General features: G+C 48.6%; 1 protein-coding gene across 1 annotated transcript in view; it reads right to left on the minus strand.

The window, feature by feature from the left end:
* The window catches only part of GOT2 (glutamic-oxaloacetic transaminase 2), a 138,239-nt gene extending 131,364 nt beyond the window's left edge, over positions 1-6,875 (minus strand). Inside the window, exon 1 of the mRNA XM_085638202.1 lies at positions 6,661-6,875. Coding sequence (XP_085494328.1) covers positions 6,661-6,731 — 71 coding nt within the window. The 5' untranslated portion in view covers positions 6,732-6,875. The remainder of the gene's footprint in view (positions 1-6,660) is intronic.
* Between the last annotated feature and the right edge of the window lie 19,316 nt (positions 6,876-26,191).

Below are 26,191 nucleotides of genomic sequence, written 5' to 3' on the forward strand. Positions count from 1 at the left end.
GAGACTTCCAACAGGAGGCAAGCAAACAAGCCCTTGGAGTTACTCTGGGTTCTAGTGCTGTAGGTCCAGTCCTTCTGACCCAGGCAAGGAGGGCAGCAGGCAGGTCAACACCAGCAGAAAAGTAGTTATTTCAGAGCAGCAGTCCAGCAGAGTGGTGGTTCTTAAGCTGCACAGCAGTCATCTGTCCTGGCAGAGTATCTAGTTGTCCAGAAGTGTACTGAGTTGGCTGTGTCAAAGGTCCAGTACTTATACTTAGTGGTGCCTCTGAAGTAAGAGTGACATCTTGCCCTTCAGGCTCTGGCACCAGACTCACTACGGGGTTATGCAGCCCTTTGTGTATGGACAGAACACAGCCTATTCAGGTGTGAGCCAGTTCTCAGCAGCTCCCCCCCCCCCAATTATGCCAGTTAAAGCCCATTAAGGCCCATCAAGTGACACCTAAGCTTCCATTGCGTGTGGCTGTCTAGAGGGAATGCACAAGGTCCAGCTGTCACCCAGCCTAGACTTATATTGCAGGCAGGCACACAGGGCTAAGAGCAGAAATATGTCAACTTTCTAAACTTGCAAAAAGAACAATTGATGGACAGAATGCAGAACAATGTCATACATTCACCCCAGTACAGAGATATGGGCCTAAATCCATGGTGTATTTTGCTCACCATGCCATTACAGTTTGAACCCAGCCATTTGCAAATCAGTCTGGACCCTGTGCCCAATGGGAACAGTCCAGCCTGAACTGCCAGGCCAGGTCCTCCCTGGAATGGAACCAAACACCCTAGGGTCAGTTTCAGGGTTTCCACCCTCATCAGCCAGGATAGCTTGACTCCAGTGGCATGGAGAGCACAGGACCCACGTCTGGGCATACCTGTCCCACCCGGATTGACAAAGTGGCATTTTTTTTTAAATTGTAGTGATAAATTCAACTTTACCATGAAAGAGGATTTATTATTACAATTGTATTAATCCTAAACATGACAGCTCTAACTCCTTAATGCCAGAATAATTAAATGCCCTTGTGTAAGCTTGAGGAAAGAGAACCTTTGCACAGGTTAAGCGTAAAAGAGGCAGGGAGTACCTTTATAAGCCAAGCTGCATAGGGTGATTTAAAGCCTTTTGTAACAAAATATGTAATACTCTCACAGCAGAAAGACTGTTAGCAGAGGTCAAGCTTGTTGTAATATGGAGGTATCAGAGTCCAGTCTGGTTATGTATTAACAGACAATACTGAAAAGCTACACAATGTATTTGAGCCAATCGCATCCCTCTGCTGCAGTGTAATATTCTGCCTTCATATCCCAATTCTATAAATAAATACTCCTCCTGAAGATAAGTCAACACTGACCTTCTAACTGGTATGTCTGTGATCCTCAAACCCTGACCTGACCTGACACTGAAGAATAAACCCCATGAGAGCATCAGAATCTAATCCACATTAAGTCTAAGCTTTGTTATGTCTGTGGCTTTGTAGCAGTGTGACTCCAAAAACAGTACATTAAACGGATTTTACAGGATTAACACCACAGCGTTGTACAATTTTAAAGAAACCTGCCTGGTTGTAGAGGCTCAAAATATCTTTATTTGCATAAAAACAGTCGCACAAAAAGCCTTGAGTACAGTGGTGCCATGTAATCAATGGTCACTCCTTAATGGATTACATGGCAGTATCTTACCAACTATTTAATGTATGCACAAAATTTAAGGCATTGTCCACAAATATGAGTGATAACAGTATTTTAGCCGTTAATGTAGATATAGAAATTGAGAAGCCTGAACTCTGGAATCAGAGAGATGAAAAGGTGTTATACAATCGTAACAACGGGCGCACTTGCTGGTCAAATAATGCGCTCCCAAATTTTAAAAGGGTCCTTGAAAATACTGCCTTTGCCTGCTCCCAAGAAACCCCTGTTCACAGGTCTGAAAGAATCAAGCCATCAGTTTTGCACCATTAGTAATTATAACGAGGGAAATTAAAAAATTGAATCAGGAAATTAACACTTCAATCTAGGCTGCCCACAATACAAAGGCAAAGAGAATTAGACTTCGAGAGGTTGCCCTGTCTGGAGATACTATGAAGTATTGGGCACTGATTGCAAAATTTTGTGATGGGAGAGAGAAGTCAAAACCTATTTTAATCCCAGAAGCAGAATGGTCAATGTACATTTCCCAGCTTTATGCCTCAAATCCTGCAGTTGTGCAGAATCTAGAGGTTAGCACTGCCCCGACAGTGGGGAGCGATTATGGTGCACCATCAGGCATAGAGATTGAGGGTTACATTAAATGGGCAAGATATTCCAGTGCAATGGGCCCAGACGACATACCAATTGCCATAAAACAGGATGGTGAAGAGTGGGGGCGAAATTTCTGCATCCGCTGTTTGTCCATTGTTATACCCATGGTGACATCCCACAATCCTGGAAGGGAAGTATAATTGTTCCGCTGTATAAAAAGGGTACAAAAAATGTACCTGCCAGTTTTAGACAGATCTCTCTCCTGGATGCAACTGGGAAATTATTTGCTAAGAGCATCCTTACTCATCTGCAAGATTGGGCATTTGGAAATAACTTCATTCCCTTAGAACAAACAGGATTTCGTAAAAATAGTGGCACTTTGGATAATATCACTGCCTTGCAAACCTTAACAGAAAAATATCCAGTAAGTCAGGGAACGCCGTTATATGTGGCTTTTATAGATTTCTCCACAGCATTCGACAGGGTAGATCGGGGAAAGCTGTGGAGGAAATTGGTCACCATGGGGATACCAGGGAATCTTTTATGATTAGTTATTGCTCTACACTCCTCCACTTGGACTCAGGTTTTATTAGGGGGGGAACACAAGGCCTCTCGAGAAAAATAGTAACTAATAATGGGTTAAAGCAGGGGTGCCTTTTGGCCCCTCTACTTTTTTCTATTTATATTAATAATTTGCCAAGAAGAGTGGGGCTCAGTAAAGGGGATTTCCTGAAATTAAGAAAATTTAGAGCTGAGCTGTCTGCTATATGCAGATGACGCCATAATAACGGATTTAACCCCAATTGGACTACAAAGACTACTTGCTGAGTTGATCAGATAAACAGAAGAGTACTATTTAAAAATAAATATTTTTAACAAGCAAAGTCATGATTTTTAGTTATCAAGGATGTAAGGTCAAAAAACTTGACTTAGTTTTTGGGAAAAGAGAAACTGGAAATAGTAAAATTCTATCCATATCTAGGAAAAATATTCACAAACAGGTGTTCAGCAAGCAATCATATAGATCATTGCAAAGGCAAAGCAATTTCACAAGCCTTTGCAATTAACTGCTTGGACACACACTGCGGGAAAAGACACTTTTCACATATATCAGTTTATAAGATAAAGATTCCACCTACACTGATCTATGCAAGCGAAACAATAGATGCACAAGAGTGGGACAAATGTGAGAAAGGGGAAGGGCAAATCTGGCGCCAAATTTGTAATTTGAACCGTGCTGCACCTATTGCAGCACTTAGGCTTGAATTTGGTTTACTCTCCACCTATGTGTTATCGATGGCTGCATGCTTGAGATGGAGAGAACCCGCTATGGGTAGCACTGTATAGGGAAATGTTTGCAAATATGAAAGAAAGGAGTGCTCTTTTTAGGGATTATCTAAAGGCTTTAACAATGTTCGGCTTAGATAAGGATGGGGCGGCGGTCCTCTGTAAAAGGGCTCTGAAAATCAGAAGAAAACAATCTATGGGGTCTCTCGTGAAAGATATTAAAATGTGCACAGAGAATAGTAATAATGACTGTATTGTGGGGGAGTAGTATTGGCAAAAAAAACAACCTTATGTTTCATGGAATCTTAAACATTGAGTATGTAGGGTGATTCTGCTGCTTAGACTGAATTTACTTCCTCCAAGAATTATAACAGGAGCTTGGGAGGGTATTCCTAGGCAGGAAAGATATTGTCATTTATGTAATACCTGTATACAAGACTTAAATCATGTCCTATTCATCTGTCCCGCATTACATTAAATACATCGCAGATACCTAAGGAATTGTTTTTAAAGTATAATAACGCCACAGCAGAAGAGGCCCAGAACTGTCTGCTCTCACCCCCATCTGAACTTGTGTTAATTTTTTTACAAAAATTTTAAAATATATATTAGAGCAGTATTGATCGATTTAATATGTATGTTCTGAGAAATTGCATGTTTTGATTTATTATGTACGTAACTGAGCACGTGCACTTTTACAAACTTTTTTGCTGCTAGTTACGTGTCCTGTATGATCGTTTGCACTTTAGTAAACCCTTGTTTTGCTGCTTAGCATGTGTTTCATGTCGAAAATGGCCCTTTATAGTATTTAAATACTCTTACACTGCTATTTATACTGCTGATTACCTTGTACTGTTTAGTGAATAGACAAATTATTGTTTTTCACCACATGGTTACTCTGCTTGTTATCTAGTACTATACAGCGAATTGTCAAGTTCTCGCATTTTATAATAAGGTTTTCATTCTGAAAGTTTTATGATAGTATTAGATTATAAATTTTGTACAAGTCCACAAGTATTCATCCATGGTAATATGATTTTTTATGGTTCATTCCTCTTGGCACTCAAAAATTAATAGAATGGCTGCTATTGATATGTCTATTTGTGCTATTATATGAAATGATGAATTTAGTACTGGTAATTTTTTTATGGAATGTAATGTTCTTAAGATGTATTTTTATGTGGAATTCTTCGGAATTCCAAATCATAATAAAATTAATTGAATCCCTGCTTTAGCAGCTTACGCGGGGGCTGCAACTAAGCCTGGTAAGCTGGTGGCCTAGGTCCACATAAACATTAATTAGCTGTTTATAGGCCTCTGATGTCTCTAGACAAAAATGTTATAAATCACACTACTAGGAGATACTATGAGAGACAGTTGGGGACTCAGCTGGCATGCACAGGAAAGGAAACCCATAAAGAAAAAAAGGGTTAGAGGAAACAATGCCAAAAGGGGACGACATTTGGAAACAATGATCATGAGAGAGAAAGATATGAAAAAAGTATGCATTATAGAAAAAAAAGGTAGATAGAAAGGGTAAAAAGAACTGGGAGAATGGAAAGGTGACCGGTAGGAAGGAAAGTAGAAGGATGTACAGAAGCAAGGTGAAAGGATGAAAGCGTGAAAGAATGACTGGATGGATGTGCTAGAGGTTTTATAGTTTGAAGGATTAAAGGTGGGATGGAAGAGAAAGGATTGGCTGGTAAACGTGCGAATTGATGGAAGGACAGAAGAATGGACAGATGGGGAAGAGTGGATGTTCAAAAGACGGATGGATACTTGAACATATTGCTGGGTGAATGGTTGGCTAGATGAATGGGGCAATGGTTGGATAGTTTAGAAGGGTGAAGAATGGACAGATGTGGGAGTGGATGAATAGATGGTAGGAGCGTGAGGAGGGTGTAAGCTGGTCTTTTAACTGGGGGTTATATTTGCTCGTTTCACATGGTCTTATTAGAGGTATGTTTCAAGTGGGAGGGAATTTTCATTTCCTGGCTACTCCCTTGCTCTAGTACAAGGCGTTTGCAACATTATGAAATTAAGATAAACACGGGGGGGGCGCAATTCAAAAAGTAGATTACGTCCAATAAAACACAATGTATGACTACATGTGAACCAAGGTATAAAAAAATTAAGACGCTGAATGAGAAAGGCGAGCCAAGGGAATCCTGTGCTGCATTTCTCGGATGCCTAAATCTTTTTGTTCCAGGACGACTACCGAGGCACGACCATGATGATCCTAACTCTGGATCGTACGGTCAGTCTTTGAAGTGACAATGGTTTCAGCAGCAAGACGATAGAGCGTGCTGATAGGTAAGATAATAACGAAGAGTTATTTCGGAGCCGGGTGTCACGAGATGTGCTGTTCCAGTGAGGCTAGACGCCCAGGTATAGAACTGGCTATAAACATGCCTGGTTTTAGTAGGCGGCGCAGGGGTGCATCTTGAAAAGACTGCACACGCAAACTGAGCCCCGCATAACGTACTATGCACGCTCATCAACTGCTCACACCAATGTCAGTGTGAAACAGGGACTGGTCGAGGACAGACCAAGGACGTCTCCTGTCTGACAGCTGCGAGGGTCCGTGCAGTAAGACGATCGACCCCAACTTTGAAGTACAAATGTATTGACTTAAAGTTAATAAAAGCTAGCTGCTTGCTCTGAGCAACCCTTCCAGGGTCCTTACCCATCCTTTTCTAGAGCCATCACCGAAAATTATAAATGCCCTATGGCAGTGCCTTTTTGTTGCAGGAGAGGGTAGACTAAAGCACTTGGAACTGGCGAGAAGCTGGTGCATTTGGTTGGGATACAGATGAACTCAAATCAAACTGAATGGAAAATAAAACGAACGCTTCCACCCTCCTGATTCATTAGCACTGCTCCCACGCAAGGCACAGCTAAACCGTGCACCCGTATACTCACTCCCTGCAGCCACTTTAATCCCTCTGAGGCCTCATACATCCTTCAGCCAACAACGACTATTGACTGGACTCCTTGCCAATGTAACTCTAACCCTCTCACCTTTTTATTCTCCTCGTTCAAGTTCTCTACCCACACCCACTATCACCCAACTGCCCACCGTCATAAGCCCAAGGAACCGTTACTGTGCCACTGTCCTCGAGGACTCTAGGGCCTCTGGACTCACCTTGCCCGCATAGGGACGCATAACTGGCTGTGCCCCAACCCCCGGCTGCACGCTCGCAGTACTGCTGCCATGATGCTGTAGTTGGTGCTAAGCGGAGAGAAGAGAGACGCCGGTTCCAAGGAGCTCACAGAGGTTATAGACGGAGCAGAGAGACGTGTCGAACAGCAAGAGTGTCACATGCGGAGGCGTGGTCGCAAAAAGACAGGGTCAGCGATGGGCATAGAGACTAGACCAGGAACGTATAGACTGTTGTATCTACAGCGCCATCTGTAGAGCACGCCTTCAAGACTAATTACATCGAAGTATCGTGTGCGTTGGGCGCTCTCTGCTGGCTAAAGGAAGTAAACACTGTACGTACCCTAGAAAAGATGATGTGCAAAAAGATATATCTGGTGCACGTATCAACTTTACTTTATGTAAATGTGCAAGATTCTATAATTGGACAAGACAGTGTCTTTGTGTGACGTTTGCATTTCTCAAGTGTGATACTTTGAGTGGCACTTTACAGATAGAGACAAATTGCTGCAATATTAAAATTTCTAGTCCTGCATTTTTTTTACATTTCGGGGCAATAGTTTTGTGTCTATAAGCATAAGGAAACATCAAAACTACTTATTGGGCCGCCAGCCCCGACAGACACGCCACCTCCCAATTTTCTGACACACTGTTATACCACCGTATACGGGCTGCCTGCCGCCAGATACAAAGCACATTTCCGGATTCTATTACAGGACCGGAGGCTTCGGATTATGCTTCTCTTTCTTATATTTGCTACTCACAGCAGCCAATGAACAACGTTTTGTATGCAGACAAAAACTACATTTCCAATGATGCTCGCCCATACATCACATCCTGTATAGCCCCATAAGAGCCACAGTGTCCCGTTTCTCCTCCTCTTTCTTTGCTGCTCACGCAGACAGTTAAGTGCTCAGAACGTTACGATGTAATTTTCACTGTTGACTTGTCGGTGATGATATTGCAGTTCTACATGATGTAATTTTGACTGTTGCCTTGTCGTTGCTGATATTGCAGTTATATATTTGCGCTTATGTCGCGCTAGATGGAATATATGTTTTTTAACAACCCGGTGTCTGTACTGGGGGCAATTTGTCTTCTGTTTAATGCTCGAGTTAGCGCTCGCGGGCACTATTGTTATTTGTTACCGATCCCTGATGGATTGCAGGCCCCGTTACGTCCCCGCTTGGGGTGCTGCGCTCCCGCTTGGAGCGGAGCTTGAATACTTGCGCTGCGGCCTTCGGTTCACTCCCTGCTGGCCGCCGAGTACCGCGCTGTTCACGTGCATGGCGGAGTTACTGTGCCTATATTCAGGTTTGAGTCTGGCACTGTTACGGGTTCCGTTCCCGTTTATTCGGTCATTTCGCGCCGCCATTTCCGATATCGAAGCGGGTTTTGCGCGTTCCACGCCAGGAGCGGGAAATCTCAAGGTGGCCGGTCTGATCGGGCTTAAGGGTGTTCCCGCTGACTTGTAAGTGCCGCGCTGCTTTGGACGGCTTCAGTTCAGGTTCCCCTCGCGCTTCAGGCTTACAGCAGGTCCATGTAGCCTAGGGGCAAGGCTCTTGCCTCCAACCCCAGAGGTTCGGGGTTCGCACCCAAGGTTTCTGGGTTGTACTTTGCGCAGGACTAGATTTATTTTACATTATTCATGGAATTCCTTTTTTACAATTTGGGCGTCGTTTTTGCTGATGCATGCTCAGTCTTGATACTGCTCGGCCCGCCCCGATTCAGATCCAGGCGCTCCCGCTGGAGTGGAGATGGCGCACTGATAATGCCTGCGATTTGACTGATTGGGCCTCTGTTGATCCTCATGGGAAGGACTTGGTTCGGCTGACGACAGAATTATAACGCTCCCTCAAGAGCTGAGATACAGCGCTGTGGTTGCAGCATTCAAAATGAGTCACTGTGGGACAGTGATTGGGTCTAGATTATTACTCAACGGTTAGGTTTCAATGTTTATGGTTTTTCTGCTTTAACTTTACCCTGTCATTTCCATAGGGTTGCTCTGTTTGTTGCGCGATTTCGCGCTTTTTCCGCCAAGGCTTTCCTAGTAGCCGAGTGCGGTTATGGAGTCATAACGCTCCGGTGTGCGTAACCCAATGGGGCTGCATTTCGGCAATTTGATTTACGCACGTCGCATGCGTCCCTGGTTTTCCTTCACAGGTTCACGGAGCCTCGGGCCCTACATGGGCAGGCTTCTTGTACGCCTTCCAGGCTGTAACAATCGGTTGGCCCTTGGAGTGCGCACACGCTCCTGAGAATTTGCTATGACTCGGACGCCCATGGGGCTGGAATAATCTGACTACAGCTTTGCTGAGGAGCCGATACATTATTATTTTTCACTTGTGTGCACAGGGTTGGCTCCCCCTCTACTCCTCCATTACGCTGTGCTTGGCACTTCTGGTTGAATACGGACACCCCATGACAAGCATGGGTGGAAAATTTAAGGAGGATGTGATCTAGTCGAACGGAGCGCGCACGGCTCCCGAAATAATTATGTTGACGCTCAGGCTCTACACGCCCTTGAGTACGTCGACCGGGCCCGGATGTACCAGCCCCTAACTCGGGCACGCAAAGCTTGATTGACGCCCAGCATTCTTGAGTCATTTTTTCCTTGGGCAGGTTTGTTTCTATATCATTCGACATGACAATATTAGGGCACGCGCGGGCGCTCGACGGGACTTAGATCAGGGGCGCAATAGTTATAGCTCGAGAACTGCGGCCGGATAGACTGATCACGGTGGAAGAGTCCCTCTTTTCTTGCTAGTTGTACGAGGAATTTCAGAGAGGGTTTCTCGGAGCTGCCAGGTTGCCAGGACAACCTCCGAGTCAGGGTCGGACGCAGGCGGCGATGGACATCTTGATGTCCTGAGGGGGCTGACCCTGGCGACGGAACCCATCTGGGACAGCTTTTGTTACGGGTCGCCTCTAGGATATGTAGACAGGTTGGCCTTTGGTCACGCGCTTTGGACTTCGGTGGGTCGGTCGCGGGGCTGGTCCTTGTGAACCGTTTAGAGACTCTGTTTTTTAGCAATGGGTTTCCCACCATGTTCCACACAAGTTTTTCTACTATATGGCTTTCGGGAGAGCATTCGTGGTCGTCAGTTTTTTCCTTGCCGTCCTTGGCGGCTGCTCCAATGATGGACTTGAGGAGGACTTGTACAATCTCCCCAGCTTTCTATTTCGGTGATGGCTCCCTCACGGGAACAGGGCGTCCCATTCCGGTTTATAGGTGTAGGGGTGTGCATACATATAGGTGGGTATGTATATATATATATATATATATGTGGGTTGATCCTAGCACAGACATAGAATTTAGCCTCTCATCCTCCCGAGGTCAGCTTTCCTCGTCGGATTCCAATTTGCCCTCGGGGTTACATTTTGTGTTGGCTTTTTCGGCCATTCCCTTCGATGCACTTGTGGCGCTTGGCTTGGATTTTTTCCAGGGTTATCTCCTTACTCATAGGTCAGATTTGTTTTTACAGCTCCTACTTGGGAGCTTCAATGGAACCCAGTCTGACGTTCCCATGCAGAGGGTTCCATTTCGGGCGGTTGCCGCAGTAGTAAGGCGTTTAGTACGGTCTGTCAAACTGTTTTCTGCCCTCCAGTTTTTCGAGTCCCTCTTCCACATAGGTCTGTTGACATGCACTTCCCACACCATATAATATCTCGGGTGTGAGAGTCCTCGGCCGGACAAAGGGTACGAGGTTATGTTCCTAGGGGACTTGGTCACGGACTTGTGGCATTCTGCCGGAGGTATTAGATTTGAGTCATTACGGAATAGAATCCGTAGCGACAGGGCGCAGTGGCCGACTGGTAATTCGGGTATCTCCTGATAGCGGTAGGGGGCAGCTTCACCCGAAGGATATTCAGTGGTTGTAGCCTCTCTGGGTTCTCGTTCCGCAGACCGTTAGTGGCAGGAAGGATTCAGCACGGACGTTCGGATGGCGATAAAATCCAGGGGGTACAGGTGTATGCCGTGTCTCACGGTGGTCGGTGGGACTGAACTATGTTCTTCCTCCATTCCACCCACATTTCAGGGAATGTGACGCAAAAATTTGCATTGCTTAGCGGAAGCGATCTTTATAACTCTGGTAGGGAAGTCTCCATTTTGTTTTTTCAGTACTCCTCGAGTCGGCGGTGTCCGACTCTGCAGTCTCCGTGACCCCTTACAGCATTCCATTTCCTGCACGTGGCGCGCAGGGTGAATTGGGGGCAGTGGTCCTTATGTATACCAAGGAACTAGCTCAAAGGTTAGTCAGGCGCCTTTTGATGGCACGGGGTCCGGGCTCGAAACATGTCAGGCCTGTACATTCTGTTTCCCTAGGTGGTATATATATATTTTAAACACATTGTTTTTTTGTTACGATCTACACTTTTCGGACACGCTGTCGGTGCTCATTTAGCTTCCCTGGGCGCTCCCGCGCAACCACAATATTTTAGGCGTCAGCGGATCGCGTTGTTGGTCGGTACCGTCGTGTTATCTCCGTGAGGGCTGAGTTTCCTACTGTGTGTATATTTCAACAGGTACGGTTATTCGGTTTTTGCGCGACGTTCGCTTTGCAGTAGCCATTTATGTAGGTCATTTTAGATAGAGTAACATTAAAACCCAAATCAGAATAATCCTCTGTGGGAGATTTTCTCGTTTTCTTCTTTGGAACCGCGGCCGACAAAATATGTCGGCAGAGAATAGCCTATCGTCTGGCTGTGTTACGAGACCTTCTACCTTTCGGTGTTCCACTGTCGGGACAGGCCCACGATGTTACAGGTACAGTATCTACTCCGAGAAGTTTCATTATACTTAATGTCAGATTTACATCTGGTCAAGGCCTGTTCACATTATGTTTCCAACTGATGCAATTTACGTGTGTTTTCCAGGCCTCAAGGTCTACAAGGGAGTTTACTTGGTGTTACCCTGTTCACATTATGTTTCCAACTGATGCAATTTACGTGTGTTTTCCAGGCCTCAAGGTCTACAAGGGAGTTTACTTGGTGTTACTCCTGAGGCTGTGATACAATTGTTGTGCTATAACTGTGGATTACATTATAGACCCTCTACATATGTCCACGGCTATTATAGCCGGTGGTGGATGGCAGTTATGCCGGGATACGATATCCATACCCAAATGTTTGAGACAGTCTGTTTGTGGGACCTTATCTTTCAATAGTGTTTGGCGGATTCCTATAGTACAGGATATTTCAAGATATACTGATTGAGTTCTCACTCTATATTTAACCTGTTTATTATCCAACTGGTGGGTGTTATGACTGTACTGTTTAAACTGTTTATTATTCAACCGGTGGGTGTTATGAATGTAGTTGAGTTGGACAAGCGTTAAACTAGCATAATCCGAAGCCTCCGGTCCTGTAATAGAATCAAAAATTAGCTAGCATTCGCGCCAAGAATTTTCAATTCTATTAAGGACACGGAGGCGAGGATTATCCCACCCGGTTTATTACGATATTGGTAATAATTACCCACCCGCATGTATTTGATATTCTGTGTAAGCAGAAGTTACGGGTTTTCCCTGTCTCATTCCTTTCAGGTTCTGGGAAAAGAAGACGGAGCAGGTGTACTTCTGGTGTAGAGGACGTGCAATTCCAGTTTGGATATGGTTCTGCCACGTTGGAGGATGATTATTGGACTCCTATTCCGATTTTGGACTAAAGTATTAATGTTGTTATTGATTATTAAGTTCGAGCAAAGAAAGAGGAGGAGAAACGGGACACTGTGGCTCTTATGGGGCTATACAGGATGTGATGTATGGGCGAGCATCATGGGAAATGTAGTTTTTGTCTGCATACAAAACGTTGTTCATTGGCTGCTGTGAGTAGCAAATATAAGAAAGAGAAGCATAATCCTCGCCTCCGTGTCCTTAATAGAATTGAAAATTCTTGGCGCGAATGCTAGCTAATTTTTGATTCTATGTCAGGACCGGAGTCTTCTGATTATGCAGTCTCAATTACTTTACTGACTCAACAGCAGCCAATTAAAAGTAAACTACACAAGTAAAAACATCATTACCCATGAGGCTTTGAACCACGCCTCCTCAAACAGCCAATGGCAACATGTCAAACTATACAAAATAGAAGAGAAACACCATTCTATTTCAGGACCAGAGGCTTCGGATTGTGCTATCTCTCGCTTTACTGTAAAACACAGCAGCCAATGAAAACATTCAATTTAGTTGTAACAAAACTACATTGTCCATGATGCTTTGCATCAGTCACGCCTCCTTAGCCCTCCATAAGAGCCCTGAGCATAGTCCCATCATCCTCTTTCTTTGCTGCTCACAGCATGAGATAAGTGCCCCATCTATTGCTCTGATCTACATATCATTGATTGAATTGAATTATGTATTGGTTTGCTAGGCCATGTTGTTATTTTACATGAGGTGATTAATGCTCGTTTATTCAAGATATTACATTGTGAACAACTTTCTTACTGATATTACGTTGTGAACAGCTTGCTTACTTGCACAAAGTTGAGCGCGAGTCGATGGGACTTTGTCCCTTTGATACCAGTGCGTCTGGAAACCCCTCCGTTTTCGATTGTTGAAACGCGTGAGTGTACCGGACCGCTTCGCGGTCGCTATGACCGGTATCCCGGCCGCGCATTGAGCGCTGGAGTGTTCTGGGCTTCCCTCGTCGCCCGAGCGTCACGCAGGAGCCGGGTGGTTCACGGCGGGCGTGTGTTGCACAAGCGAACCCATTGGGCTCCTTTTGGGCTACACACTCCGCGCTCGTTCTCCTTCGAGGATTATCACCGTTATTACGGTGAATGATCGGTGGTGGACAGAACGCCTGGTTAGGCTGCAACAATACTGTCCTTGGGGAGTGGCACACGCTCCTAATAAGTTTTTTCTGGCTCCTACGCCCTGGTGGGCTGCATAATTGTTGAGTACAGCTTTGCTGAGGGGGCCTGGTACAATTTATACTGGTCATCTTTTATAACAGTGTGCAAAGTGCGCTGCCCCCCTCCCTTACTCCTCACTATAGATTCTATATAACAGATTGAAGTGCTTATATATCTGTATACCTCACCACAGCCTGAGAACAGAAATGGATGACTGGGTGAGATATGAAGATGACCATGAGGAGATTTATTATGAGGGACAGCAGGAGACTGTCCTGGAGGACAATATTGTGGAGGCTCTGGACGCGTCCGTCCAATCCTCGGTCAATAAGGCCATTGAGAGCATAGTACCCAGCACTGTGCAGCTAGCTTTAACTGCTGCGCTTAAGCCTATCACTAAGCAGCTTGAAAGCTTTGCCAAAAGGCATGGGTTTACTAAGGGTAAATCAAAGGGCGCTCCACCACCAACAGAAAAGAACAAGCATTGGCATAGCCAATAGGTCTCGCCTTTGGGACCTTATAAGTGTTTAGCCATGCAACATTTGTGTAACTAAATACTTATAAGGTCCCAAAAGCGAGACCTATTGGCTATGCAAGCGGCCATGCGGCCGCGAAAGTGAAAGTGATCGCGATCCGATCACGATCAAACATCAAAGCGGCCGAAAGTGAAAGTAATTGCGGTAAAACGCGGTGCGCGCGCCCGCGTACATGCACTGTAGCTCTAGGCTGGCCTGGTAGCACTTTTTTGGAGCCCTCTCAATAAGTCTCGCCAGACCAGCGCATGCCCTGGGTCAGGCGAGACCTAAAAAACAGTGGCCGCATGCCAGCGCCTTTAACGAACTACCTCCTGCGCCGACAGGAGAACATGAATATTCGACTGGGGGCAAAGCAAAGAGTAAACAGAAAGTATATCCCGATACCGATACCACTAGCACCGATACCGATACTTCCACCTCGGACGAGGAATTTCCTCCTAAAATGAAAGCGAAGAAGGTGTCTTCGGTCGAACCGGAGAGCGTCCCTAATACACCCTTCACCTTCAATCCTAGCGATATTGTGCACCCCAGATCTGCGGACTGGTCCCCGGCGCCGGAGGTCACTGAATATATCCATGAGAACCTTCGAAAAGGTTTTGATAAAGAAGTCCGGAACCGACTCAAGTCCGAATGTCCACGACCGGATGTCCCAGACAAGGTAGCGGAGACCCCAGAAATAGACGTCAGTCTCCTCACCTTTTGAAAAAAGTTTGCTAAGGACCCCAAGAAGGGGATTGACCGCGCATGGCGCGGCTGTCAAGATAAAATTCTTGACGTGGTGGGTCCGCTAGCGAAAATTCTGGAAATGGCCCTGGTGGCAAAGGAAGCTGCAACACCAGTTGACCCGGATATCTTAGCCGGTTGGACTCAAAGAGCAATTTGTCTCTTAGGAAATGCAAACTGCTCCATTTCGACCGAAAGGCGTAAATCTCTACTTTTGCGCATGGATGCTAACCTGGCAGATATCGCTGCAGCGGAACCCGGTCCCCTGGCGGAAGGTAACCTATTCGGTGACCGTTTTGTTAAAGATGTATCAAAGTACGTGGGGACATTCACCTCCCTGGATAAGGCGCAATCAGGGATCAAGCGTGTGTTTCAACAAGGCCTTTTTAACAGTGCCGGACGAGGCAGGGGACGCTGGTCAGGTCGTGGATATTCCCAGGGTCCCCCCAGAGGTGACTATGGTCGAGGTAGAGGTGATTGGGACTCGACTAGAGGAGGCACCTTCTATCCCACTCGCCGACGCTTCAACAAGCAACGCTTCCAAGGAGGAGGAAACAGAGCTGGGTTCCAAGTGCAGAATTCCTCAGGAGAGCCTGTTAGAAGTTTCTCTACTTCCATTGGGGGGTCAGAGGCAATTCTGCGTTCAGAATTGGCAAAGCTTAACGCAGGATGCATGGGTGCTTCAAACAGTTCAGGGATTTCAGTTGGAATTTTACGATTCCCCATGTCAAGTCGCGTTTCCCAAAGCTCTCCATTTTTCCCATTTTCCCTCCGTACCGCCGTTTCCTTCAATTTCAATGGAAAGGTCGGTGGTTCGAGTATTCGGTCCTTCCTTTCGGGCTTTCCTCAGCTCCTTGGTGTTTCACCAAGGTGATGAAGCCAGTGGTGGCCCACCTGCGAGAGCAGGGTGTGCGCATGATTATTTATCTCGACGACATTCTGATCATGGCGCAGAGCCCGACACTGGTGTTTCAGCATCTGCACATGACAATGTCTTTATTGCAGAATCTCGGGTTTGTGATCAAACACGTCAAGTCGGCTCTAGTCCCGGCACAGATGACGGAGTTTCTGGGGTTTGTGATAGACTCCCAGAAGGCACAATTGAGTCTCTCCAAAACAAAGCTCAAAGGCCTCAAGAAAGAGATTACTGCTCTTCTCAACAAGCAGACGGTGTCTCTCCGAGTCATAGCCAGGATAGTAGGACTACTAGCATCATCCATTCAGGCGATTTTCCCAGGGCCACTGCACTATCGAGCTTTGCAGAGATTAAAAATCCAACATCTGGGAGGAGGAGCCTAGCACGCATCCAAGATGGTCGCGTGAGCACAGGGCTCCCCGGACCCTCGCTGCTCCTCGGAACTTATCCTGACTTTATCCTGACTTGGTTGACGGATTCTGGAAGATGAACGTTGGCTGAACCCTAAACTCTTTTCAGAAACCAAATCGGACCTGGGAGACCTGATCTATGGTGGTTTGAACTTTTGAGGCCCAACTGATGGCTGTGCCCGGTGCGAAGGTGAACTGTGGAGCCGGGGCATAGTTGAACAACAACGGCATCGGGGCTGTGCCAGCGGCCGTCCCATCACTTTCGGTTTCACTTTTGGATCTCTGAGTAGCTGGACAGTGGAGTTGCTTTGTGCGGCTGGGTTTTCACTCGGCCTTCGCTTGGTGCCTTTGCCTCCGCCTGATACCAGTGTGCCCATTGACTTTGATCCTCTCGCACCGCCACATTGCGGTCTCTGGTACGGCTCGTGTCTGCTTCGCCTGTGCCCCTTCGACGCTTGCTCGGTGGTCCCCTTCGGCGAGCGTGGTTTAACATGGGAGGCAGGGGGGATCCCGAGAGGCGTAAGACCAAGACATCCCTACGCGGGGGACCGGTCCAGACTAACAACATGGACCGCTACACTCAGGGTAAAGGGTCCCCTGGGACGGCCAGTGTTCTCCCGGATGACGCTGGTGGTGTTCCGTCCGTCCCTCCGGATTTGTCATTGCAGGACATCATGGGCGCCATTAGCGGCATCAAGGAGACCATCGCTAAGCAGTACGAGGCCTTGGCCCGTAAAATCGACACGGTGGCCATTGATGTTACGCTAATTCGGGCGGATCTCTCTAAGACCAATGAGAGGGTTCAATCGCTGGATTTGCGGACGTCCACCCTTGGTACGGATGTGTCGGACCTGCAGACTGCTCTTGGCGACCTCAAGTCGGCCAACGACCTGATGGCCCGGCGGCTGGAGGACTTCGAGGGACGGGCTCGACGCAATAACATCCGCGTCATAGGTGTTCCAGAGACCTCCGACAATCGCCCGGTTGATCTTATGGTTGTGGATCTCATCCTCAAACAGCTTGCCCCCGCTGGCCTGAGTAAGTTCTTTGCCGTGGAGCGGGCCCATCGAGTCCCAGGCGGTCGGCCGCGACCGGGAGCTCCCCCGAGGCCTATTGTTGCAAAACTTTTTCACTACAGAGACCGAGATGCGATTCTGCAGGCCTCACGGGTACATGGCCCGGTCCGATATGAGAACTCATCCGTTAACTTTTTCCCGGACTTCACCCAACTTGTCCAGAAACAGCGGATGGGCTTCCAGGGGGTGAAGCGCCGTCTCCGGGACCTGGGTCTTAAGTACTCTATGCTTTTTCCTGCTAGGCTCCGAGTGGAATACGAAGACCGGACTACCTTTTTTGACTGTCCTGCGACTGTGAGTGACTGGCTGGATTCTCTGCCGGACCGGGGTGACCGGCCTGGGCCTTCTGGTGGTACCGAGGGTGGCGGGCCTCTTTCGGAGTGACTTTTGGTCCTTGACTTTGACATTTTGTTTTGTTCGGCTGGGTTCTACTTCTTTTGTACATTTTGTTTAATTATGATCTGTGTTGGGGGCGGGCAGGGACGGGTCCCTTTCCTCCTCCGGGGTCTTTTCGTAGAATGGGGTTTGTAGGGCGACAGGCACACTGCAAGTTGGGGTGGTTTTTTGGACCGCAGGGGTGCAGGGTGGGGGGAGTTGAATTCGGGGGGGGGTTGGTGGATGGGAGGGGTTGTTTGGATTTGTGTTTTTTGTTTTCAAGGCGAGGTATTGGCTCTGTTTCAGTTTTAGGTGTCGCGCTATATGCTGGGGGACCCTTGATCTACTGGAGGGGATGGGGGGGGACGGGTTGAGATTGATGTCTTGGAACGTCAACGGATTGGGGGATCGTATCAAACGGGGTGTTGTGCTGCAATATTTGCGTCGTTTGACTCCTGATGTGGTATTCTTACAGGAGACGCATCTGGTTGGTAATGTTTGTCATGCCATGAACAGGGGGGGATACCGACTCGTGGCCCATTCCGGTTTCACCACTGGCTCTAGAGGGGTGGGCATTCTCCTACGATCTTCACTTCCGCTAGAGATCACCAGTCAGGTTGTGCTCTGTCCCTTGGTTTCTGGAGGTAAGGTACGTACTAAATTCCCGTCACCTCCGATTGCCTTGCCCCCAAGAACTGGATTTTTGATTAATGCTCGGTCGCTCATAAAAAATAACATAGCCTTCCATGAATTTGTAAGGGATAGACAGCCCGACTGGGTATTTGTAACTGAAACTTGGGCATCTGCCTCGTCGGGCCATGATCTGGTGCTGGCAATACCAGAGGGTTATACCCTCTATAGACTTGATAGACTGGTACGGAGAGGGGGGGGCTTGGCAATTATCTGTAGGGCCCCACTCCTGTGCTCCACTAAAACACTGTCTGACCCTGCTGACGCCTTTGAGGCCTTATACTTTTGCATAACTTGCTCCCCGACAGAGTCCTTCACCGGTATCCTGGTCTATAGACCACCGGGCCCCAGAACCAGCTTCTGCTCTGAGTTGTTCCATATCCTGGAACCATATTTTGACAAACCTCATTTTTCCATTCTGGGGGATTTCAATTTCCATCTGGACGATGTGGTTTCTAGGGACTCTGCGCAGCTCATTGATGCGTTGGAAGCTTGTGAGTTTACTCAGCGTGTAAAACATCCGACGCACAGGGCTGGCCACACCCTGGACGGGGTGTTTACCAATGATCCTAGACTCTCTGTTGGCTACCCCCTCCCCTTGGTCTGGTCGGACCACTTTGCGGTACCCCTGGGTCTTTCATTCGCCACCAAGGATCCCCTCGCTGCCGCGCCTCGCAACAAAACTTTGAAAAGAGGTTATAGGAATATCAATACTCATGCCCTCGTCCCTTTCCTAAAAGACTGTGGCATTTCCGCTTCAAGAGATGCGGATGGGGCCGCTCAGGAGCTTGTCAACTCTATTACCATTGCGGTTGATACGTTAGCTCCCGCCTCCCTACGCTATGTCGCGCGGCGGAAACCCTCTGCACCCTGGTTTACGGAGCCTCTTAGACTCCTAAGACAATCTTGCAGGACTAAGGAGCGGAAATGGCGTAAGTCATGGGCTCCCTCTGACAGAGAGGATCACAAACGGACATTGCGCGAATACAAATCTCGAGTTATCAAGGAGAAGCAGGAATACTTTTCCAAGTTGACAACTACGCTTCCCTCATCTAAGGAGCTTTTTAAGATTGTGGGCTCTTTGTGCTCGCTTCAGACCCCTGATCCTGTAGTGCCTTCGCAAGAGCTTTGTAACAGTCTCTCAGACTTCTTCTATGATAAAATCTCGGATATCCACTTGGCCCTTGACACTCAGAAGAAGTTGCTCAATGAGCATTCTCTGAATAACATTAAGGCCTCGGAATCTTGGGGGAGAGATCCACTCATCTCTCTTTCCGATTTTCCGCCTCTCTCTCTCTCGGATCTTAACTTACTGTTGGATCGGACTAAGTCAGCCTCCCCGGCCGATCCTTGTCCGTTGAAAGTTCTTAAGGACTGCCGGGAATCACTTCTGCCTCCATTACTGGCAGTTATGAACGCGGCCTTGACTCAGGGCTGCTTTCCAATGGTCTGGAAAAAGGCCATAGTGAAACCCCTCTTAAAAAAACCCTCCTTGGATCCGGGAGTGATGAAGAACTTTAGGCCCATCTCCCTCTTGCCTGCCCCTGCAAAGATGCTTGAAGCCCATTTAAATTCTCACCTTTCCACCTTCCTTGATTCCTCTGGGTTCTTAGATAGTTCGCAGCATGGTTTCAGGAAGCTTCATAGTACGGAATCTGCCCTGACTATGGTAGTGGATAACATCCGGCGTAAAGTCGATCTGGGTCAGTCTACGATCCTTGTTCTGCTGGATCTGACTGCAGCATTTGACACCCTGTCTCCCTCCACCCTTACATCTCGGCTGAGGGAGGCAGGGGTTGCAGGACAGGCCCTCAGCCTTCTGGACTCCTTTTTGCACCAGAGAGAGCAAAGAGTTCTGCTGGGGGATTACCTCTCCCCTGCTAAATCTTTGCAATGTGGAGTGCCACAGGGTTCGGCCTTGAGCCCTACCCTATTTAATCTGTATGTGGCCCCCCTTGCAAGATTAGTAAGATCGCAGGGGATGGAGGTGGTATCCTATGCAGATGACACTCAGATTATGGTGTCCCTTAACCATTCTCTGAGTGTCTCTGCAGCGAACTTTAGGGCCTGCATGCAGATGGTGGCTGAGTGGATGGTGCTCAACTCCTTAAAACTCAATGCCGACAAAACGGAGGTCCTTGTGTTCGGCAAAGAGCAAAACATATGGTCCAATGAATGGTGGCCTCCTTCCTTAGGAACTTGTCCTATTCCTTCCTCCACGGCTAGGAATCTCGGGGTCATTTTTGACACCTCACTTGCCATGAATAGCCAGACCAACAGAACCGTGGCTACTTGCTGGGGAATCATTAAAGTCCTAAAACGCATTATTCATTACCTGTCCCCGCAGGCACGAAAACAGACAGTCACGGCCCTCGTGGGCACGAGATTAGATTACTGCAATGCACTATATGCGGAGTCTAATAATTATTTGATACAACGCCTGCAGGTAGTACAGAACGCTGCCGCTAGATTTGTCCTAGCACTCCCCAGGGACTCTTCTGCGACGACGGCCAGGAGGAACCTGCATTGGCTCCCTATCAGATTCAGAATCTCCTTCAAGCTCCTCTGTCTCACATACAGAGCCCTGCAGGCTGGCCCCTCAAATGCATTGGGGTCTCTGCTTATTCGATATGTTCCTGGCCGGACTTTGCGTTCTGCAGACGCTAACAAGCTTGTGGTCCCCCGCTCTAAAAAATCCAGATGGGGGAGCAGAGCCTTCTCCACCGTTGCGCCTCTACTCTGGAATGGCCTTCCTCTAGAGATTAAAGCGCTTCCCTCTTTGGCCTTATTTAGGAAAGCGTTAAAAACTTGGTTTTTTATAAAGGCATACCAATAAGCTCTCATGTGTTCTTCCAGTCAGCTTTTATGCTAGGCGCCTTGACGCCCATTGGGCTAAGTCTGCGCGTTACAAGTTCCGTTTCATTCATTCATTCATTAGACGATAGAGGGCGCTATGTGGCTCTGACTGGGAGGTGGGAGGGACAGTCCCTTTCCTTGGTTTCGGTTTATGTTCCCCCGGGCCTCCAGAACTCCACTTTCTCAGACTTGGGTCGTATGCTGCTTGAGCTTCCTGACAGTCTTTTGCTTATGGGTGGGGATTTTAATTCGGTTGTTTCGGGTGATCTGGATCGCCACCCGCCCAGGGCCCTCCCTGCTGCCCAGGCGTGGCTCGGCGGACTCTTGGATACCTTCGGTCTGGTGGATTGTTGGAGGTTAATGCATCCGACACAGTGTCAGTACACATTTCACTCTGGGGCCCATGGGAGTCTCTCCAGATTGGATTATTTTCTTATGCCCGCGGCCCAGACTGCCCGGATTCGAGAGGTTAAGCACCTGGCCCGGGGTATCTCTGATCATTCCCCACTGTGGTTGCTTTTCGACACCGGGACGCGGTCCGCTGGGCGGATCGCCCCTATTAACCCTTGGTACTATCGAGACCCCAAGATTCGTGATAGCCTTGTTAAGTCGATTGATCAGTATTTTCTCGAGAATGAGGGGTCGGTGTTGTCCTCGGTGTCCCTGTGGGAAGCCTTCAAAGCAGTGCTCCGCGGGCATGCCCTATCCCAGATAGTGGAGGCTAAGAGGGTTAAGAATGAGGCGGTGGTGAAGCTGGAGACTGAAATATCGGGGCTGGAGGCAGCTTTGGAGACGGGTGTCACTCAGGATGGGCTTCATGCCCTCAGCTTGAAGCAGTTTGAATATAAGTCTCTTGTTACTGACGCTGCCAAGACCATGTATAGGGAGCAGCAGGGTAGGTTGTATGATGCCGGGGACAAGGCGGGTAAACTGATTGCTTGGTTGGATAAGAAGGAGAGAGTGAATCGTGTGGTCCCGGAGCTTCGGGTTTCGGATGGAGTGTGTGTGACTGACCCTGGTGAGATTGTGGAGTGTTTTGCTGACCACCTCCGGGCGGTGTACTCCCCGGTGTCTGATAGAGATGAGGATGACTCTCGTCTCTTGCTGCGGGATTTTGCCTTGCCCGGCCTATCCGTCGAGGACCGTGAGCAGATGGACGCCTCCCTGTCTGTCGATGAGATTGCTACCGCGATTCGTTCCCTTCGCTCGGGCAAGGCTATGGGCCCCAACAGACTGCCGATTGAACTGTATAAACTACGCCCGGATAAAATCGCGCCCTTCCTCCGTCGTATGTTTCTGGAGTCGCTCGAGCGGGGTTCCCTTCCCGACGACCAGCGTCTGGCTACTATAGTTGTGATTCCCAAGGACGGTAAGCCACGAGACCGCTGTGCCTCCTATAGGCCTATTTCCCTACTAAATGCCGAACCGAAAATCCTTGCCAAGGTCCTCGCTAATCGCTTGCTGAGAGTTATATGTGATTTGATACATCCGGATCAATGCGGCTTTATCCCTCATCGTAATACCGCTCTCAACTTGCGGCGTCTACATGGTGTCCTCGCTAGGGCGGAGTACTTCTCTGAACCGGCCATATTGGTTTCCTTAGACGCCACGATGGCCTTTGATACCATCGAGTGGCCATTCCTTTGGGCCGTCTTGGCGAAGTTTGGCTTTGGGGAGGGATTTATTAGTTGGGTGAAGCTCCTCTATGCTGGTCCAATGGCTCAGGTTGTTGTCAATGGGCGGGTTTCTCGGCCCTTCGCTCTCGGGAGGGGTACTAGGCAGGGGTGCCCGTTGTCCCCTCTGCTCTTTGCTCTCGCCTTGGAACCGCTCGCTGCCTGGCTCCGCTGGGAGCCCTCGATCAGAGAGATCCGGTGGGCCCCGGGCTTCGAGGATCGGGTCTCGTTGTACGCGGATGATATTCTTTTGTACCTCGCCGCGGAAGTCGCTCAATGTGCTTTTTGATGTCCTTACTTCCTTCGGGAGAAATTCGGGTTTGATAATTAACTGGTCCAAATCTTGCGTGTATCCTATCTCCGGTGGCCTTCCTCTCTTGCCGCCTCGGCTTCCGATCCAAACATCTCAATCCGGCTTTAAATACTTGGGGGTGTACGTTTCGTTGGATCCGGCGGTCCGCTACGAGCAGAATCTCCTGTCTCCCCTCCGGCGTTTGAGGGTGGATACGGCTCGGTGGTGTAAGTTGCCCTTGTCTCCACTTGGTCGCGCAGCACTGTTTAAAATGATGTCCCTTCCCAGATTTCTTTACGCACTCCAGAACTCCTTCGATATCATTCCGGCGGCCTACTTTAGGGAAGTGGAAAGTTTGCAGAGGAGACTGGTTTGGGACGGTCGTGCGCGTATCGCTTTGGCAAAGCTGACTCTTCCCTGGTATGACGGGGGCATCGCGCTTCCTGACATTAGAAGGTACTATTGGGCCTCCCAGCTGTCTGCCATTAACCATGCTACGTACGCTCCTGGTTCGGACCCGGCATATGAGATGGATAAATTCCTGCTTCCCGGCGGTAACTATAACAGAGCGCTTTACTCTCGATCTGCCGGAAGGACCCTCACGGGCCCTACTAGGATTGCGGTACGTGTGTGGAAGGCGGCGAATGTAGCTGTGGGCTGGAGTGAGCGTTTAACGTGTGCTACTCCTTTATTCGCCTCAGAGCGCTTGGGAAGCCTCTGGACAACGAAAGGCTTTGAGCACTGGGATACGATCGGCATTAGCAGAGTGGGGGACCTATGGGTTAAAGGCACGGTTAAATCCTTCGCGGCGCTTCAGAGCGAGTACGAGCTTAGTGAAAGGGAGTTCTTCCGCTATGCCCAGGTTCAGCACGCCCTGCTCTCGGTCTTCGGGGAGGGGACCACGGTCCCTGTTTCTTCGCCTCTCGAGGACCGTATATTCGACGGACACGTCCCCGACAGTACTATCTCCCTGATTTATAAAAAACTAATAAATAATCGGGCTGATCTCTTGGTGCGTCTTCGGGAGGCATGGACGGGAGATGGGGTTGAGTTGGACGACGAGGACTGGCAGTCTGCGCTGTCATCCCCTAAGGAGGTTGCCATCCCGGCCCGTCTCCGTCTGGTCCACCTTAAGATTCTCCATCGTGTCTATGTGACGGGTCCCTGTTTGGTCTCGATGGGGTTTTCTGACGACGGGCTCTGTAAGCGTGGCTGCGGGCTCAGTGCCACCTTTCTCCACATCCTCTGGGAGTGCCGCGAGGTGGCGGAATATTGGCGCCAGGTGCATGATGTTATGAAACGAGTCACTGGGGTCGCTCTGCTGCCGGAGGTGCGCCGATGTGTTCTGAATGTGTGGGAGCCCAATGACTATAATGCGGCCCAGGCTCGGTGGGCGGCCCTTGGGAACATGATCGCAAAGAGGGATATTGCGCAGCTTTGGGGTTCCCAACGGCCTCCCACCGTGTCCGTATGGAAGGAGAACATGGACTGGTGCATGTTCAGGGAGAAGACGGTGTATGTGGCTCGTGGTAAACCGGGGGCGTGGGGTAGAATCTGGGGTCAGTGGAATGTGTATCGAGGGACTATCTGTTCTCCCCCCCTGGTGGATACGTCTGAGGTTGCCTTGTCCCCCTGATCCTTGAGGGTTCCTTGCTTAATTTGTTCATCTGAGTATAGATTTGGTTTTCCCGTGGCCCCCCCCTCCCTCTCAGACCCCCTTTTTATTGACCACCCTAGGGTGGTCGGGTGTGGAGTTCCTCTGCTGTGGTTCGACGCCCTTTCAATGTTTTTCGCCTTGCTTTTTGTTTTTCTTTACTTTTGTTGATATTTATGTAAAAAAGGGTGTATCCTGACGTCACTTATGTGCAGTCTGATCTCCTGTAATTTAGCGGAGCCCCTGTGGGCTAGTCATTGTTTTTTGAACTGCTTGATCATTTCTGAATACTAGCGGCCGGCCCAGGAGGTTGTAGGCCCGTGCTTGTACCTTTTTTCTCTGCACAATAAAATTAAAAAAAAAAAACAAAAAAAAAAAATCCAACATCTGCAGAAGGGTTTAAACGTACACGGACTTGGTTCCACTATCCCAAGAAGTACAGGAAGAGATGCAGTGGTGGCTGGGCCATGTGGAAGCGTGGAACGGCAAAGCGATATTCGGCTCGCAACCCGAGGTAATCATCGAATCAGACGCCAGCCGTTGGGGTTGGGGAGCGCGTTGCGGAGATATCTTCACAGGAGGAAGATGGTCACCCCAAGAACTTTCATTACAGATAAACTGTCTGGAACTCTTAGCGGGTTCCTTCGCGATTCGGACTCTATCTCCCAAGCAGAGATCTTGTTGCATCCTTCTGAGGATGGACAACATCTCAGCGGTGAGATACATCAACAAACTAGGGGGAACGAGGTCGTCCCTTCTAGTAGAGATTGCCAAGGATTTTTGACACTACTGCCTGAACCGGCAGATCACGGTCATAGGGGAGTACATTCCGGGCCAAATCAACATTGTAGCGGATTGGAACTCGAGATATCTCAAGGAGTAGAGCGAGTGGCAGCTGACCCCGAATGTGTTCTAGTGGTTACAGACTCTATGGGGGAAATGCCAGATGGATTTGTTTGCATCCAGGCTGAACCAGCAACTCCCTCGCTTTTACAGTTGGAGGCCGGCTCCAGCAGCACAGGCGACCAACGCATTCCTTCAGGACTGGTCGGGGAATTTGAATTATGCGTTTCCCCCGTTCCTCTTAATACCCAGAGTCACATCACACATTTACAAGCAACAGGCGGAAGTGATTCTTGTGACACCCCTGTGGAAGTCCCAACCCTGGTTTCCGGTTCTATTAGAGATGAGCTGCGACCTTCCCAGGATGCTTCCGTGGTCGACGTCCCTACTGCTGGGACCTCAAGGGGAACAACATCCCTTACTCTTAGAGGGGAGATTGTCCCTGATGGCATGGAGGCTTTCCGGCAACAGTGGGAAATGCCGGGATTTTCGGAGACGGCTTCAACTTTCATCAAGCAAGCTTGGGCTCCGTCCACCAGGAAATGATACTCTTCCGCATGGAAAGTCTAGATGGGTTGGTGCCTGGAACGGCATTTGGATCCCGTGGGGGTGGGCC

This window comes from Triturus cristatus, chromosome 12 (assembly GCF_964204655.1).
Source record: "Triturus cristatus chromosome 12, aTriCri1.1, whole genome shotgun sequence".
NCBI lineage: Eukaryota > Metazoa > Chordata > Amphibia > Caudata > Salamandridae > Triturus > Triturus cristatus.